Below are 15,372 nucleotides of genomic sequence, written 5' to 3'. Positions count from 1 at the left end.
ATCGTTTGTAGAACATTTTATATAATCGTGATAACTGCCGACAAAGATCATCGTCTTTATATCACCAGAATATGCAGAACAAAACCTCATTCTCTGTGATGATTTTTTCTGGAGAATTGTTGTTTTCACTGATAACAAAGTACAGTACTATAACAGTTTAAATATGAAACTTATTCATATTATACTTACACTTACACATACACTTTAATACTTATATTATCGTTTATTGCAATCATTTTGGCCAAATTTAATTACGTGCCAAGCGTATTTTGATTAGATTAATAAACTAATAGGCTCTAGATTATTGAAGTTGTTTCATGACATTTAAGATTAAGTTAAGTAAAATCATGGAGTATGAAATGTGCCAATGGAGAAAGTGCGTTCTTCTCAGATTTACTGTTTATCAATGAGGTGAGATTGAAATAAGAAGCAATGTGCAAAAAACAGACTGAAACAAGTAAAGTGAATACATCTAAACTTATCAAAACAACTGTCATGAATATTAACATTCTGAAGTCATTGTGTGGCTTTAATCTAGGGACGCGTGACATGTGAGGGATGTGGCCATTGACAAACAGAGGAGAGGACACGTTTGACCTCTGACCTTGGGAAGCTCCTCCAGGCTCCGGGCAGAGAGCAGAGGATGGCAGTGAAGGCCAAGGCAGAGAGGAAAGAATAGAGCGACAGGTACAGCAGCCCCTCCATGCCGTCGTAACACAGGCCTTTCAAAGAGTCGATGTAGTCCTAAAACAAAACAAACTCTGTCAGATACTAGAATGTGATGATTCTAGAAATGTACTACGGGGACAAAAGACAGTTTTCTCTATAGACGCTGTAAACAAAAACATTATAAATTCCAGAACGGAGGCAACTGGAGGGAAAAATGAAGTGGAACAGTGTGTGATTTCAATGGAGAAATTAGGATTATGCTATTTTTTGAAGTTATAATGTTGTTTCCTCATCAAAAACAGACCTGGAGTTTAGTTTTGTTGCATTCACACATGTTTAACACACAAACCCTCCATATTTTAACACTCTGTTCCACCTTGTGATGTCATGTGGTAATACAGGAAGCACTCCCCTGTGTTTTTAAACTCCATTCAGCATTTGGATGTAGACAGATTAATAATAAAGTGTTACTCAAACATGTGTGAATGAAACAAAACACAACTCCAGGTCTGTTTTTCAAGAGGAAACAGCATTACAACATGGCTTCTATATTTGGAAATCTGACCGCGAGTATCATAGCAACCAAAGAGCCAATCCGGAGTCAGGCTGGGCGCTTAGCAATGCTGTCAATCAAACGCTAGTGGGATCAACCCTGGGTAAAGAAGGCGCCTGATTTGTTTGTTATTAATGTTCATATCTTGATTTACAGACAAAATAGCTAAATGAAAGTATTGGGATCATGTACAGCGGGTTAATACGAACATTTAACACCAAAATGACGAATCTGACAGCAGCAGTTACAGAGAGAGGACACAGTTTTTCAATAGAAAGTGAATTGGAGCCAGAGTCAATGGAGCCAGAAGTGCACTAGCAGGTTATTTATGTCCGTTTATATATACAGTCTATGAATATAAACCTGTGTAAAGTGAATTAGACGAAGAGCCGTACCTTGTTCAGGCCTCGACAGTTGAGCAGAGCCACAAGCTGATGGAAGTTTCCCTCTGTGGAGTTCAGGATCTGCTGGACCTCCCTGAGTGATTTCTGTAATAACACACGTGCATTAGAGACACAGAACGATTAAAAAACATTGAACTCGTTTGGTTAATTACAGTCGCGTTACCTCGGCTTTGGGGAACTGCGGCAGCGCGTTTCTGTCTAGACTGGACAGATGTGTGTGAATGTTGGACAGCGCCCTCTGAGACTGGGTCAGCAACTACAATGACAATAATGATCTTTATCCTGAAATGTCATATGGCAGTTGTATCTGAGCCAATCAAACAGCTGTGCATTCGCTGATTAAAAGTATCCTGCTGTACGATACACTCACAGTCTACACTCAATTAAAATAGCTTAAAGTTAGAATATTAATATTATTTGAGCAGTTTTGACAAATAATAATCATGCAACAGACTTAAAATGTTAAAATAGCGCGTAAACGTTTCATTTTCAGTCCTATGCTGTGGTAAACTTCTATTGTAGCCACAGCTGCCCTGGGCTGGACTGATGGAAGACAGGCTGCCACACACACACACACACACACACACACACGCACCCCCACATGCACACACCCCCACGCGCACACACACACACCCCCACACACACCCCATTCACACACAGGCCCTGCAGATTAGTGACGCATCCACAATATGTATTTCAAATGATATTGGTCCAAAAGAAAATCCAAAAAAATCTAGTTAAAATAAGAAACTTGTATCTCTTCACTAGATTTCATAGTTTTATTCCAGGTTAAAACATCCAAAATGTCAAGAAATAAGTGTATGACATAATTTTGATCTGTAAATATATCTGAACTAGTAAAAAGATTAATATTCAGGATTTTGTCATTTCAAATCATCTTATAAATGACTTTCTTTCTGATCTTCACAGGTGAGACTGACTTACCTGCTGGTACGGGCTGTTCATGCGGCGGTTGCAGGTGAGGTAATAATCCAGAACATCTGAGGAGCAATAAAAACATGAGTGCACAGATATAAAACATGTGATATCAACGAGTCTGAAAGAGACCTGTTTAATACCTGCTTTACCTGCACTCGTCCCACTGTTGAACTGTGTGGAGTTCAGGACGAAGGAGTTTGGGTCTGAGCAGAAGTCACTAAGAGCCTATCCAGAGAGGGATAGAGATAGATGGAGAAAAAGACAGAACAAAAGGGAGGAGTGCATTAAAATGAGATAATCATCATTACATTTACTTGAATTAATTGATTTTTTTCATCTTAAACGACTTTCCCGCAGCTTATTGTTACTTCTACTCGGGTATTTTTTGCTATTCTTACTTAATATTTGGTGATTTTAACGTTTTTGTGCAGCCCATTCTTAGGAGACGCCAGTATTTCTACATTAAAACATGTTTTGTCTGTCTGATTCAGGTACTCATAGTTATTAAAAGCAGTTTCACCAAATACATTTATACTAGAGCTGCAAGATTAAACACAATCAAACCAAAACTGCAATTTGGCCAATTAGCAAATCGTAAAGGCTGCCATTTTCAAAGTATCATAAATATCCTGTCGTTTTCACCTGTATAAACATGTTCTGAAATGAGATTCTTGGATTTGTTTGTTCATATTTCAGTATTTTTGTCTTTTCTCCTGGATGTGTTTTAAAATGTGAACTCCAAACAAAAAAAATCCTATTATTATGACATCAAGTACAACATAAATGTAATCTAATGGCAAAGCTTGTCAGAAAAAAGTCATAGTTACATATTTAGCCCAAATCGTCCCCCAATATCCCTATTTTATACTCAAATGTAAACCACTTTTTGGGCTATTACTTAATACTTCTACTTAAGAGTAATTTTGTTTAAAGGGCTCATATTACACAATTTTCTGATCTATTTTCTAATGTTTCCTCATCACAAAGAGTCTGGAGTTGTGTTTTGTTTCATTCACACATGTTTAACACACAAACCCTGCATATTTAGGCTGAAAACACTGTTCCACCTTGTGATGTCACCACCCATACAGGAAGTGCTCCACTGTGTTTTTAAACTCCACACACCTTCACTGGAATCATATGGATGATTTCAGTGCTGGAATTGCCACTTATCTCTACTGAACTAAAGGTAAAAAGAGCTGTTAAGTTGAAAACTACCACATCATGACATCACAAGGTGGAACAGAGCATTTTGAGCTTTGGAGAAGTAGACAGACTGACTGAAAGTGTTACTCAAACGTGTGTGAATGAACAAAGCACAACTCCAGGTCTGTTTTTGAGGAGGTAACGACATTATAACACGACTTAAAGTTCACGAGAGTCCATTTTGTGTAATATAATAATGACCGTGCCCTTACTAGAGTACATTTTGTCTTCTTTGTTAAAGCTTATTATTAGACCCACTGACACACTGACCCTCTCTCATGTGAATGTAACTGCAGACAGCTATCGATCTGTGCTGCCTACATCCACTCTACCCTCATTTTACTGTGCTCTGTTTCAGCATGTGGCCAGATATGTTTCCATTAACCCGATATAAAGAACACCATATCCTCAGGCATAAGAACTGCTGATTTGTGCAGTTTTGATTCTGTTTTTTTTTTTTAATAAACATTGAACGCACACTCTAACACAGCTGAAAAACACGCTTGGTTGATTCTAACACTGATACTGTACGATAAATCAGGCCCGTCGACAGAAATTTGGGGGCCTGGAGCAAGAAGCCTCACATGGGCCCCGCCTTTCTAATATAAATTGATAGGAAGATGGACCAATTCTGGACCCCTAAGACTCTACGGCCCGGGACAACAGACCTCTTTGTCCCGCCCTGTCAACTCCCATACAGCAAATATACTTTTACAATACACTGAACGGTAGATTTTGAGACTACATTTCATTTTGCGCACATTATAAATCTATATAAGTGCCATGAACTAACCGACTATACTGTACTGTTCTTCTAAACGTCTTAACTTTTAGTGATGTTTTGTTTTGCAGTACGTTTTGTTATGGCCACAAGAGAAGCATGACACAACATCACCAGAAAAGGGAGTAAGAGGAGCACTGGAAGTTTGCTGGATATCTAGATCTACAAACTAAATAATCCTTCAAGATCAAGAGTAGAATAGAGATTAATGTCATTTTAACTACCAAAAATTGCCATAGACTTTCACAGTGTGGCATAAAACATACTCATCTACATGTATGAGATGAGTATGAGCACGTATGTATGAATAGGCCTGTGACAATAACACATTTGGAAGTGTAAATATAGACGGTAAATGATAATATTGAAGCCAAATCATAAAGCAGAAATATCCCCTGAAAACGATTCTAAATGTGCAAAGCAATGATCGTGACCTATGTATGAATTATGCTTTTGACTTTCTATTTCCTTGGACTCCTGCTGCCTCCAGAAACTTACTTTTAACATGTTTTGACCTAAGAAGATGTCTGTGTAAACCCTCAGTTGTCCAGGTCTGATCCACAGCAAAAACTGTGTCTTTTGCAATGTTTTGACCCAACTAAATAAACCTAAATTAGTCAAAACTATAACATTTGCAGTCTGTTTTGTAATCACCCCAAGAGAAAGCAACAGACAACCCCACCAGAAGAGGGAGTAAGAGCAGCGTCGGTAGTTTGAGCCCTGACGGATGAGGGTGACCAGGGCAGAGAGGAGGCCAGCCAGAGCCTACAACCAGCCCATTGTGTGCGAGTGATCAAGGACAGAGGCTCTCTATGTGGACCGCGGACTTTGGGACATCTCCAGACAGCTCCACAAACACTCAAATGCCTAAACTGGGCAAAAACAGCCAGTGAAGTACTGGAACTGGCTGTAGTCGGACAAAGTCAATGTTTGTTATTAATTGGAATTGTACATGTAGGCATTAGCTTGGAACAGATGGCATTAACAATGGTGGGCAAGGCTCTAAACAATTCTATGGAACATTATGTGTTTTTGAAATCCAAATACAGATCAAATTATTATTATTTATTAGGGATTGGGTCCACAAACCTGCTGTGTTAATTCCATGGTTTAAAATCAGCTCAAATGACAAAAATCACAACTTTTGCATAGAAAAAGTAAAGAAATACTTCACTTTTGTTTATTTGTCCTGACAGAAAAGACGTTGAACTTTTGCGCAGTTTTGGTTTTATGCAGATAGTCCCGGTAATTATAGAGATATTATAAAGATATATCTGTAGTCTGACCTGTCCCCAGCTCAATTTTAAACTAGAATATTGTGAAGTGAACCCAGTCTAAAATGAATAAGCGTTAGATTTATTTATTTATTTCATTGTCTGAAAGGGGATTTCTTGTTACAGACATGCAATTTCCTGCTCAGAGATAAAAGATTAAAAAAAATTCAAAAGAAAAAGTATTTAATTTGAACAAAAATAACAAAATAAAACAAGACAAAGAACTATTAAAAACACTTTAGCTGTGCCGATAAAAATTATTAAGGCTTAAAATACCAATATTTTGCTTTTAAAATCCATAGCATTAGCCATGCCCACAGTTTTATCTTAAGTTTGGTAAAGATCATCAAGTAATTTTTCACTTTTGTAAAAATAGTAACAAAAAAGTGAAGTTACGTGATTGTTTAAACACAGTCATACAGTCATATATTTAGCCCACTTCCTCTTCTATTTCCTTCTTACTCAGTCTGTTCAAACTTAAAGTGTGGGATGAATCTTAGGGAAAACTCAAGAAAACAAACAAGGTAAATCATTGAACCAAAGCAGAGCCCTCTACAGGTGCAACGCCTCAAATGTCCTCGTGTTACGATGAATATATATCATTTCTTTACCAAATCCGACTACAACAAACATCTTTAAGAAACAAGCATCTCAAATGCTTTTCAGTTTTGACATGTCCCTCTGTATCTTGTATGGTTATTCTCAAATGCACTTTCCCTGTCTGCCGTCTTCGCTCTCTCTTTGCTCTCTTGTTCGTCGTCTATATTTACCTCTTAAACTGAACACCCACCTCTTACACGCACACAAGAAGCACACAGTTCACAAACACACGCACACACTGAATCTTTAATCTCTGCCCTATTTTTCAGCTTTTTGGTCCTCTGCCACCGTTGCAGTGTTCCCTAGGAGGCAGCTCTTTTCACTGGAGCACAATAAAGGCAGAAATTACAAAACACAAGATACTAAGACGACTCCGCCATCTAAAAGCCCCGCGTTTCTGCCTAGGACGCAACAATAACTGCGATACTGTCATAAGGCAATTAGAAAGGTCTCCTATTAGACGTGCGCGCTGAGGTTTGTCATCCGCTCGTCTCCGTGGAGATGTTATTTCTTTGTCTTTGAATGTTCCACTGTATTACCGGGTCAGCTTTGCACAGATCTGCCTTTTAACAAGTGCGGCTCACCTGCCTCATGTAGATAAATGGAATGTCATACCGTGTAACATTCCCCAGCAAACCAAGACAGAGACAAGAAATATCTCCGTGGAGACAAGCAGGCGGCAGACCCCTTCACCAGAAAAGTTACGTACTAATATGTGAAATTACAACCTTCTAAATGTAATGTTTGGTAGCAACAGCACACAGCAAAGTTAGAGGAGACTACAAAGACCATAATCCTTTGCTCTAATCAGTCCAGCCAACATGAAGATCTCTTTGTCCCCTGCATTTGACCCATCCTTCAACGCTACTGAGGCAACCTGACAGGAGAAGTGGGTGACCGCAGAGTAGCGCGTAGAGACCTATGTCCAGATCATAGACTGTATATATAAATGGACTTAGCTAACCTGCTAGCGTCGCGTTCCAAACAGGAAGTGAGCATGAGCGAGCTTCCGATTCCATAAACTCTGGCTCCAATTCACGTTCTATTGAAAAACTCTCCATAACTGCTGATGTTAGTCTTGTTATTTTGGTCTTAAAATATTCGGACTAACCCGCTCAACATGATGCTGGTGTTGTTATTTTGCTATTGTGTCTGTAAATGAAGATATGAACATTAACCCTTTAAGGACTTAGCACACTATGGACCAGTATAGCTCACCTACACTTTTATTCTTTTTTAACCATAAAAATCATGTTAAATTAAGTATCAGAATTTACTGCATTTTTTCTCACAACTACTTCTATTTTACATATCCATCCATATTTTTTCTTTTACGCATCGAATAAATAACTGGGAAAATCCCCGCAGCACCCGTGCTTTCATTCATCACCTTCGAGGGACAACAGAGGCAGATTACCGTAATGTCGGTAAAATACTGAAATACCCCCATGCCTCCGCTTTGAGACGCCATTTGAATTTACATGAGAGCACGACTGGTTGCGGAGTTACGCTACTGGAAAGTCCACAACTGTGCTCTATCGGCAACAATAGCATCCGACGCTCTAGGGTTAATAACAGACAAATTCTGTCCTACTTTCCCCGAGGTTGCTCCCGCTAGCCTTAGCAACAGGTTTGATTGACAGCGTTACATAAGTGAAGGGGCGTTACCTTCAACAGCCTCGCTCCAGATTGGCTCTTTGGTTGCTATGATACTCGCAGTTGGTCACTTTATTTAACTGGAGCCGAACGCTATGGGTGACATAATACTCACTTAGTCTATTTCTTTAAACAGTCTATGGTCCATATTTTAAGTTAGGCTTGATCACTTCCTTAGTCAGGTTATTACCCTATTGTGCTGCAAAAACTAAAAACATGTGAAGCAACGCTGACCCCAATGTCTCAGTAAATATTATGACATTTGGATCCCGTTACGTCCTTAGTTTCTAAATAACTGTACGCTGTTTGCTTTCACTCTCGCTCTCTTTGCTTTGGCTGCTATTTAATCAGTTTGCTCACCACTACAGTGGCCGTCTCCAGACCCAACGAGCCCCAGCTGAGGAACAGAGCCAACCACGCCAGCACCGTCATCCTGCGAGATGATAAGGAAGTCCCTCAATGAATATGGCACAGCTTTGTAACTAAACACCTCATTTACATTAGAGTGAATACTTACAAAATGAGGAGCCAGCGCGCTTGTTTGGCCAGTCCCAAAAGAATGAACAGACACACGATGAGGTCTAAGAGTAGAAGCAGGACATACGACAGCCACCTGCAGCACAAAGACAAAATATACAGATTATTACCAGTTCTAGTGACGTTTGTGAACTTGTCAGCTCTTTTGAACAGTTCCTTTACGTGAACAGTTGGATCCGGATTTCATTTTTTAAAAGAACCATATCTTTTACTTTCTAATTTTTGTGCATTTTTGTACTGATTTACATTAAACCAACACAAGAGTCAGCACAGAAACAATTATTATTATTGTAGTGCGACATTTTATAAACACTTTCAGCCTCAGTTTAAACCATTTTAAACAAATCTGAGCCTTAGTCACTTCTCTCTGAGATTAGTTCTATAACATTCTGTTATATACACAAATATAACAAGAACCAGTCTTTTGAATGGCTCTTTGACATGAATGGACTGAAAAGATTTGGATCCCACAAAGGAGCAACTTAAAGGGCCTGTATTGAACTTAAATTTATTCTTGGTAAAAGCTTCCAATTAAGAGACTGTAAAAATCAATTCATTTTACAGCAAATAATGTTAGTATTTTCTCAGGTAACGACTAAAAGCTGCTGGTAAAGTCACTCGTTCTAATGCAATCAGACACATTATTACTAAGAACCATGTAAAATCACTGTCTGTCATGGTGCATTTTCAAAACTGACAACTAACAGTAGGCACATATTTGGAAACTATGAGTAAACAACAGCGTGACAGTTTCCCAAACAGTTATTTCTGTGTCATAGTGCACTTTCACAATGGTAGAAAGGACTAAATGGACTGAACATGTTCATGATTCACGGTTTTGAGGTACAGACTCTTTAAAGGCATTTTACAACAGGTTCATTGTCACATTTTTCACTGTACAATACAATAAGAGATGTTTAAATACGGAACCTGTTCATTCATTCATTTAAAATTATAATTATTCATATTCATAACATTTTTAACCATCAGCTACTCTAATGATTATCGTTATATACTCGTTAATCGCAGTTATTTTGGCACCAAACTTCAATATCGTCCCTTGCGTAGTCCAACGTGTCTTACCTGTAATCCTCGTTGACCATGAGCGTGTTGGCGGCCCAGCCCGGGCTGAAGGGGCTGGGCATGAGGCCACTAGAGGGCACCACAGTGGGGGCGACAGAGGGGGGCACAGGGGTCAAGGGGATGATGGAGGCTCCCGCTGTGCTGCTGTCGTTCCCCAGGCCTAAGTCCAGACTGCCACGCGCCAGAGAGATCGAGGAGAGCATGTTTATCACGTTTTCAGATAACCTCCGGCAGTTCCTTGTCGACACCAGGAACGGTTTGCTTCCTGTAAATAGCTCCTCCATCGAAGCCAGCGGACCCGTGATGGACAACTGCAGCCCACTAATTGTGTCTGAAATCTGGAGAGGAAGAAAACGCTGATGTGTTAAGTGGACGGGGAACCACAGAGTACAAAATGATGGGGTCAAACAGTAGCTGCAGAATGCGGAGTTTTGTGGGTTGGGATGTTAGTGCTTTGGATAATGTACATCAGTGCTGGTTTTGGCCACAGCTTATAACACTTTAGCGTACAGTTTTATGTCTGTCTGATATACATATCTACAGCGCAGTGCAGAACTTTACATACTGTGGAGAAATGGTTCAAGTGGCTCTATGCGAAACAGATGTGACAGTAATAGTTGTTTAGTCTCGTTTACTTGTTCATCTAGAGGATTTATGAGACTACAACATCATGGGATAAATATTAATACTTTGGAGTTGTTTCTTGTTAGTTTTAGTACAAAGAAACTGCTTTAATCACCTTATAAAAGTGAATTTGCTCAACTGATGTGGGCAAGAGACAAGTTCTTCTATATTGATTACATTGGATTTTACATGAGAAATATATAATTAAATATAATAAAGGGAAATCCATGTATTTTGAGCAAGATTATCATGATTAAATACAGTCTCATAATGGTTCTGTTTAGCTGTGCATATGAGTGAAAGGTTTTTATCCTGCACTCTTCTCTTTTAATGCTAATTTTATGATGATTATTTATGTTTTAATTTGTTTGCCTTGTGATTTTAATGGCTTTCTTATTCTGTAAAGCACTTTGAATTACTTTGTGTACGAATTGCGATATACAAATAAACTTGCCTTGCCTTTATCGTGGTTATTTGGTCCAAAATCTCACTAAAATAAATTAATCTGCAAATTAAAATGATCACTTTGACCACTCTTAAGATTCATGGGTTTCAGTCACATGCCATGGACACCATTTTGAGGACTTTCGACAATGCTAAAGATAGAATTCCTACGGCAACAGTCATAATTTTTCCACTCTCTGAAACCAATGACTAAGCCCAAACTGTGTTGTGTCATGTGAAACTCAGTGATAGAGAAAGCTGTTTGGACACATGCACAGTGCAGGGGTAACAGCGAGCAGCCGGACACGCAAACCACAGCCTGACCACAGAAAACATCAATGAACAAGAGGAGTGTGTGCTCTGCTTTCAGACCACATCCTTGTAAAGTCCAGGTTAAAGTGCGTAATACTGGATAAACACTTCCTATTTCACTAAAACATAGTTAACGTCATTACATTTAAGATTTGACTAAAACTCTAGCCTAGTTTTTTCAGTAATGTTAATAATTTTACTTCCTGGTTGAACACAGGCAGCAGAGGTAATTCTATAATGTTACCTAGCAACCGTAATGTAAACAAGGTCCGAAAATTACACAATAGTCATGTGTTGGGTGTAAGTTTTGGTGTTCGTGTCATAGGTGGATGTTTTCTGTTTTAGGACTCAGCATTCCTTAGTGTATTTTTGGACTTTTCTTAACAAAAAACTGCCACATAATGGAACTGTAGCCTGTGCTCTTAGTGACAAATCATTTAGAAAGAGTCTTTTTAGGTTTAAACCATCTGGCAACTCAAAAAAGATACTCTGGTGAGGTTCATTCTGCTGTCTGATTGGTTAAATGTCTTGAGAACCTAAACAGTTTTCTTCTTCCCACTCCTTTTTGTGCTTATATAAGGATTCAATTGTGAAATGTGCTTTAAGTGTACCCAATACATGTGCTTGAAATAAATAATTAAAAGAAAACAGGTCATGTCTAGGGTTTTTTGTAACTTAGACTAAATCGGTATTTGAATTGTTATCAGTAAAAGCTGCATTGGGTTTGAACATATTTACCTCATATTTGGGGACACAAGTTTATGAAATTTAAAATCCAAATGATTCTAGTGAAGGTGAAGGAGTTTAAAAACACAGTGGAGCAGGGTTTGTGTGTTAAACATGTGTGAATGAAACAAAACACAACTCCAGGTCTGTTTTTGACGAGGAAACAACATTATAACATAGATCAGAAAATACTTTAGTATGAGCCCCTGTATTTTAAGACTCCATTCATGTATGTGTATCTCCCTGCACCGTCTCTTTTACTCACATATGCAGTTCAACCGTCAGCATGAAATCGCGGTTGCGGAGCGAGCACTCACCAGTAGATCGATAGAAGCGAGCGTGTAATTGGCTGTGAGGAGGGACGAGGTCAACTGATACATCCCATCATTAGCCTCGCTGTTGCCATAGAAACCGACGCCTATGGCAACGCTGCAAAAAAGAGGGGGAAAAAAGATAAAAGAGACATGAAAAGACATGTGGGTGGGAGCGGGTGCACTGTACATACGGGTGGGTATTTATTATATTATAGGGACTAACGTGTAGACATCGATTGAGTGATTATTTTTACATAGGTTAAGGTAATTGGTCACATTTTTATACAGTGCTTTTCCACCTTCAAGACACTCAAAGTGTTTTACATCACATTCATACACTAGTGTACACAGACACTTGGGGCAAGGTGGGTTACGTGTTTTGCCCAAAAACACAATGACAGCATTCAACTATGGGAGCTGGATCTGAACACTCAACCAGTGATGTTTATCGAGAGCGGGATTTGAACTGGCAACCTGCAGATCAGAGGGCAAACACTCCAACTGAGCTAATGTCACACCTAGTTTAAAGCTAAAAATCAGGTCTGCATGACATAAATCCTTCATAAATCCTTGCTAGATCAACAACATGGTTTAAGTTAAGATTTTTTTCAGATTTTTTTCAGATTTTTTTCAGATTTTTTTCAGATTTTTTTCAATTTTTTTATGATTTTTTCTGATTTTTCTGTTCAGCATTTCAATTTTTCTTACATTTGCAATTTATGTTTAAACAGTAGATTCAGGCCATAGTTCACATTTAAAAACCCTTTAGGAGAATTGATATAAAGACTCAAAATGCCTATGAAGTCACAAACAATTGACTAATACAAGAATCACATTTCAGAACATGTTTGTGCAGATCTAAGCTACAGGGTTAGTAGGTTTCCTCTACAAAAAAAAAAAAAATCCTGTCTCACTCTGCATCAAATTTCGATTTCATTTCAATTACTGCCCTAAATGTAAATCAATGTAACGTCGTCAAAAAGTGCAGAAAGTCAAAGTGTGTGCATTTGTGTGTGTGCATGTAAAAAAAAGCATAGCAGTGACTTGCATTTGATGTTTAATTCAGTGTGTACATTTTAAATAAGTGGTACGCAGAGATAGAGCTGTTAGAATAGGGTTTATACGAACATACCAACAGTACAACGCAGAGGTACTGGACAAGAGGAGGGGGACGCTGACTCTTGGCTCTCAGCAGTTAAGCCCCGGTAAGAAAATATCATTGACTTAAACATAGGGGCACGTTTACACATCTCTGTTATTTAAATATTCAGATTAAGGCAGAGGCCAGCTGTTCGTCAAATCCCCTTCACTCTGAGAGGAATGGTACGGTCCAATCTCCCACAAAGTATGTGACCCAGATTAGAAAGCAAGGCAAAGGCAGAAATGTGTGCTCTGCATTTCAAACTGCATCCAGTCCAGTGCGCTGATACTACATATAATATAGGAATATGGTAACAGGAAAAAATAAAACAGAACCAGAGACACAATTTAGACACAGTAATGAAATTAATAATTGTTCTTAAAATGTAAATAAAATCATTGAGGCTTTTATTTTAGGCAATTTCAGGATTTAAAATTGCACTTATCTCCTCTATTTAATCATATGTATCCCTTTTGTAATAATAGCTTTATATATTTATGATTAAAAAAAAGCTTTAACTGTGAATGTAATGTGTAGTTTTTTTCCAGACAATGGGAAAGAAGTGTAGACTATACGAGGCCATTATGATCTCATTATATTATGTTAAGGCCTATGTTTAAATCCAGGCTCCAAACGGTTCTGTTTAGCTGTTTTTTATTCCACACTTTTCTCTTTTAATGCTAATTTTATGATGATTATTTATGTCTTGATTTGTCGTATTCTGATTTTAATGTCTTTCTTATTCTGTAAAGCACTTTGAATTACTTTGTGTATGTATTGTGCTGTACAAATAAACTTGTCTTGCCAAATGCAATAAGGAGAAATTGTAACATATTAGTGCTGTCAAGTGCAGAGGTTAAAAAACGTATGTAATCAAAGTGCCACAGTTTCCTTCAAAATATAAAACCGAGTGCTTAGCAACGCTGTCAATCAAACCTGTCGCTAACACGAGCGGGAGTGACCTCGGGGAAAGAAGGCGCCTGATTTGTCTGTTATTAATGTTCATATTTTGATTTACAGACACAACAGTGAATTAAAAATAACTGGATCATGTAGAGCGGGTTAATACGAACATTTTAAGTGACGAGTCTGACAGCAGCAGTTACGGAGAGAGGGGTGACAGTTTTTCAATAGAAAGTGAAAAAAAGTGAAGGCGGCTAGTGCGTTAGCTATGTCCATTTGTATATACAGTCTATGTGTGTAACTGAACCTTACAATATTAGAAACATAGAAACAAAAAAGTGCACTGTGTAACCTGCTTGTGTCGACCGTTATGTTGTTGCATGACCTAGAATGTTCCACAGCATGACATTAAACTTATTCATCCCCATGGATACAAGCAGGTGTTACATCCAGGACAAGCTTCAAGATATTTTTAGCAATAGAAACACTGTAATTGACCAAATGCAAGATAAATAGTCGTACTGTGAAACAATCCAAGCAAAGCAATAACGCAGGTGCAGGTGTCGGACCCCCTGCCACAAAAAAAGTTACATAGTTCAGCTTTAATGCTCAAAGTGAAGTTAAATTGTTTTGTCTAATCCTTCCGTCACTGACATTACAAATTTAGATTCCCAAAGTGCCAAAAGAGCAGAGAGTGGGCCTCGCGTGCCTCTAAAACCACAGTCGGGTTGCAGATGTCAGTCAAATGCATAATCCACTTTGTAATGAAAGTAAAGTGCATCCTGTTCTAAAGTGGTGCTGTCGCAAACACTGCAGCATTTCAGTCATTTTCATCACTAAAAGAGCAGTGCATTCAGCTGAAACTACTCAATAATTCTATTACAGATCACAACTTATCTTTTTAAGTTTATAATAGACTTGAAGTGCCTATAGTGAACTAGTCCAATGAGGTTCATCTGGTCTTCTGTTTGGACAGATTCTTTTTTTTTTTTCAGACCAAGGTTTAGTAAAAAAAAAAATAATAAAATTAAAAAATAATATAAAATTAAAAAAATATATAAATAATAAAAAATGCAATAATAATAATAATAATAATAATAATAATAATAATAATAATAATAATGCCTATAGTGTCAGTGGAGTAAGACTGAAAAAAAAATCTAAATATAATGTGAATAAATAAAATTAACAAAGGCTGTAAATTAT

General features: G+C 38.1%; 1 protein-coding gene across 5 annotated transcripts in view; it reads right to left on the bottom strand.

Annotated features, from left to right (window-relative positions):
* ttyh1 (tweety family member 1) overlaps positions 1-15,372 on the bottom strand; it is a 37,336-nt gene that overhangs the window by 5,342 nt on the left and 16,622 nt on the right. For 4 of the 5 annotated variants that reach the window (XM_033981596.2, XM_055227596.1, XM_055227595.1 and 1 more), the window contains 9 exons: positions 12,126-12,237; positions 9,703-10,040; positions 8,600-8,695; positions 8,443-8,515; positions 2,706-2,790; positions 2,572-2,627; positions 1,790-1,882; positions 1,618-1,710; positions 605-744 (listed from right to left, as the gene is read on the bottom strand). In XM_033981596.2, the coding sequence (XP_033837487.1) occupies positions 605-744; positions 1,618-1,710; positions 1,790-1,882; positions 2,572-2,627; positions 2,706-2,790; positions 8,443-8,515; positions 8,600-8,695; positions 9,703-10,040; positions 12,126-12,237 (1,086 nt within the window). The remainder of the gene's footprint in view (positions 1-604; positions 745-1,617; positions 1,711-1,789; positions 1,883-2,571; positions 2,628-2,705; positions 2,791-8,442; positions 8,516-8,599; positions 8,696-9,702; positions 10,041-12,125; positions 12,238-15,372) is intronic. The other variant, XM_033981598.2, reaches the window with a different exon arrangement.

The sequence above is a fragment of the Periophthalmus magnuspinnatus genome, chromosome 16 (assembly GCF_009829125.3).
Source record: "Periophthalmus magnuspinnatus isolate fPerMag1 chromosome 16, fPerMag1.2.pri, whole genome shotgun sequence".
In the NCBI taxonomy this organism is placed as follows: domain Eukaryota; kingdom Metazoa; phylum Chordata; class Actinopteri; order Gobiiformes; family Gobiidae; genus Periophthalmus; species Periophthalmus magnuspinnatus.
This window is presented reverse-complemented; position numbering and strand designations above follow the sequence as displayed.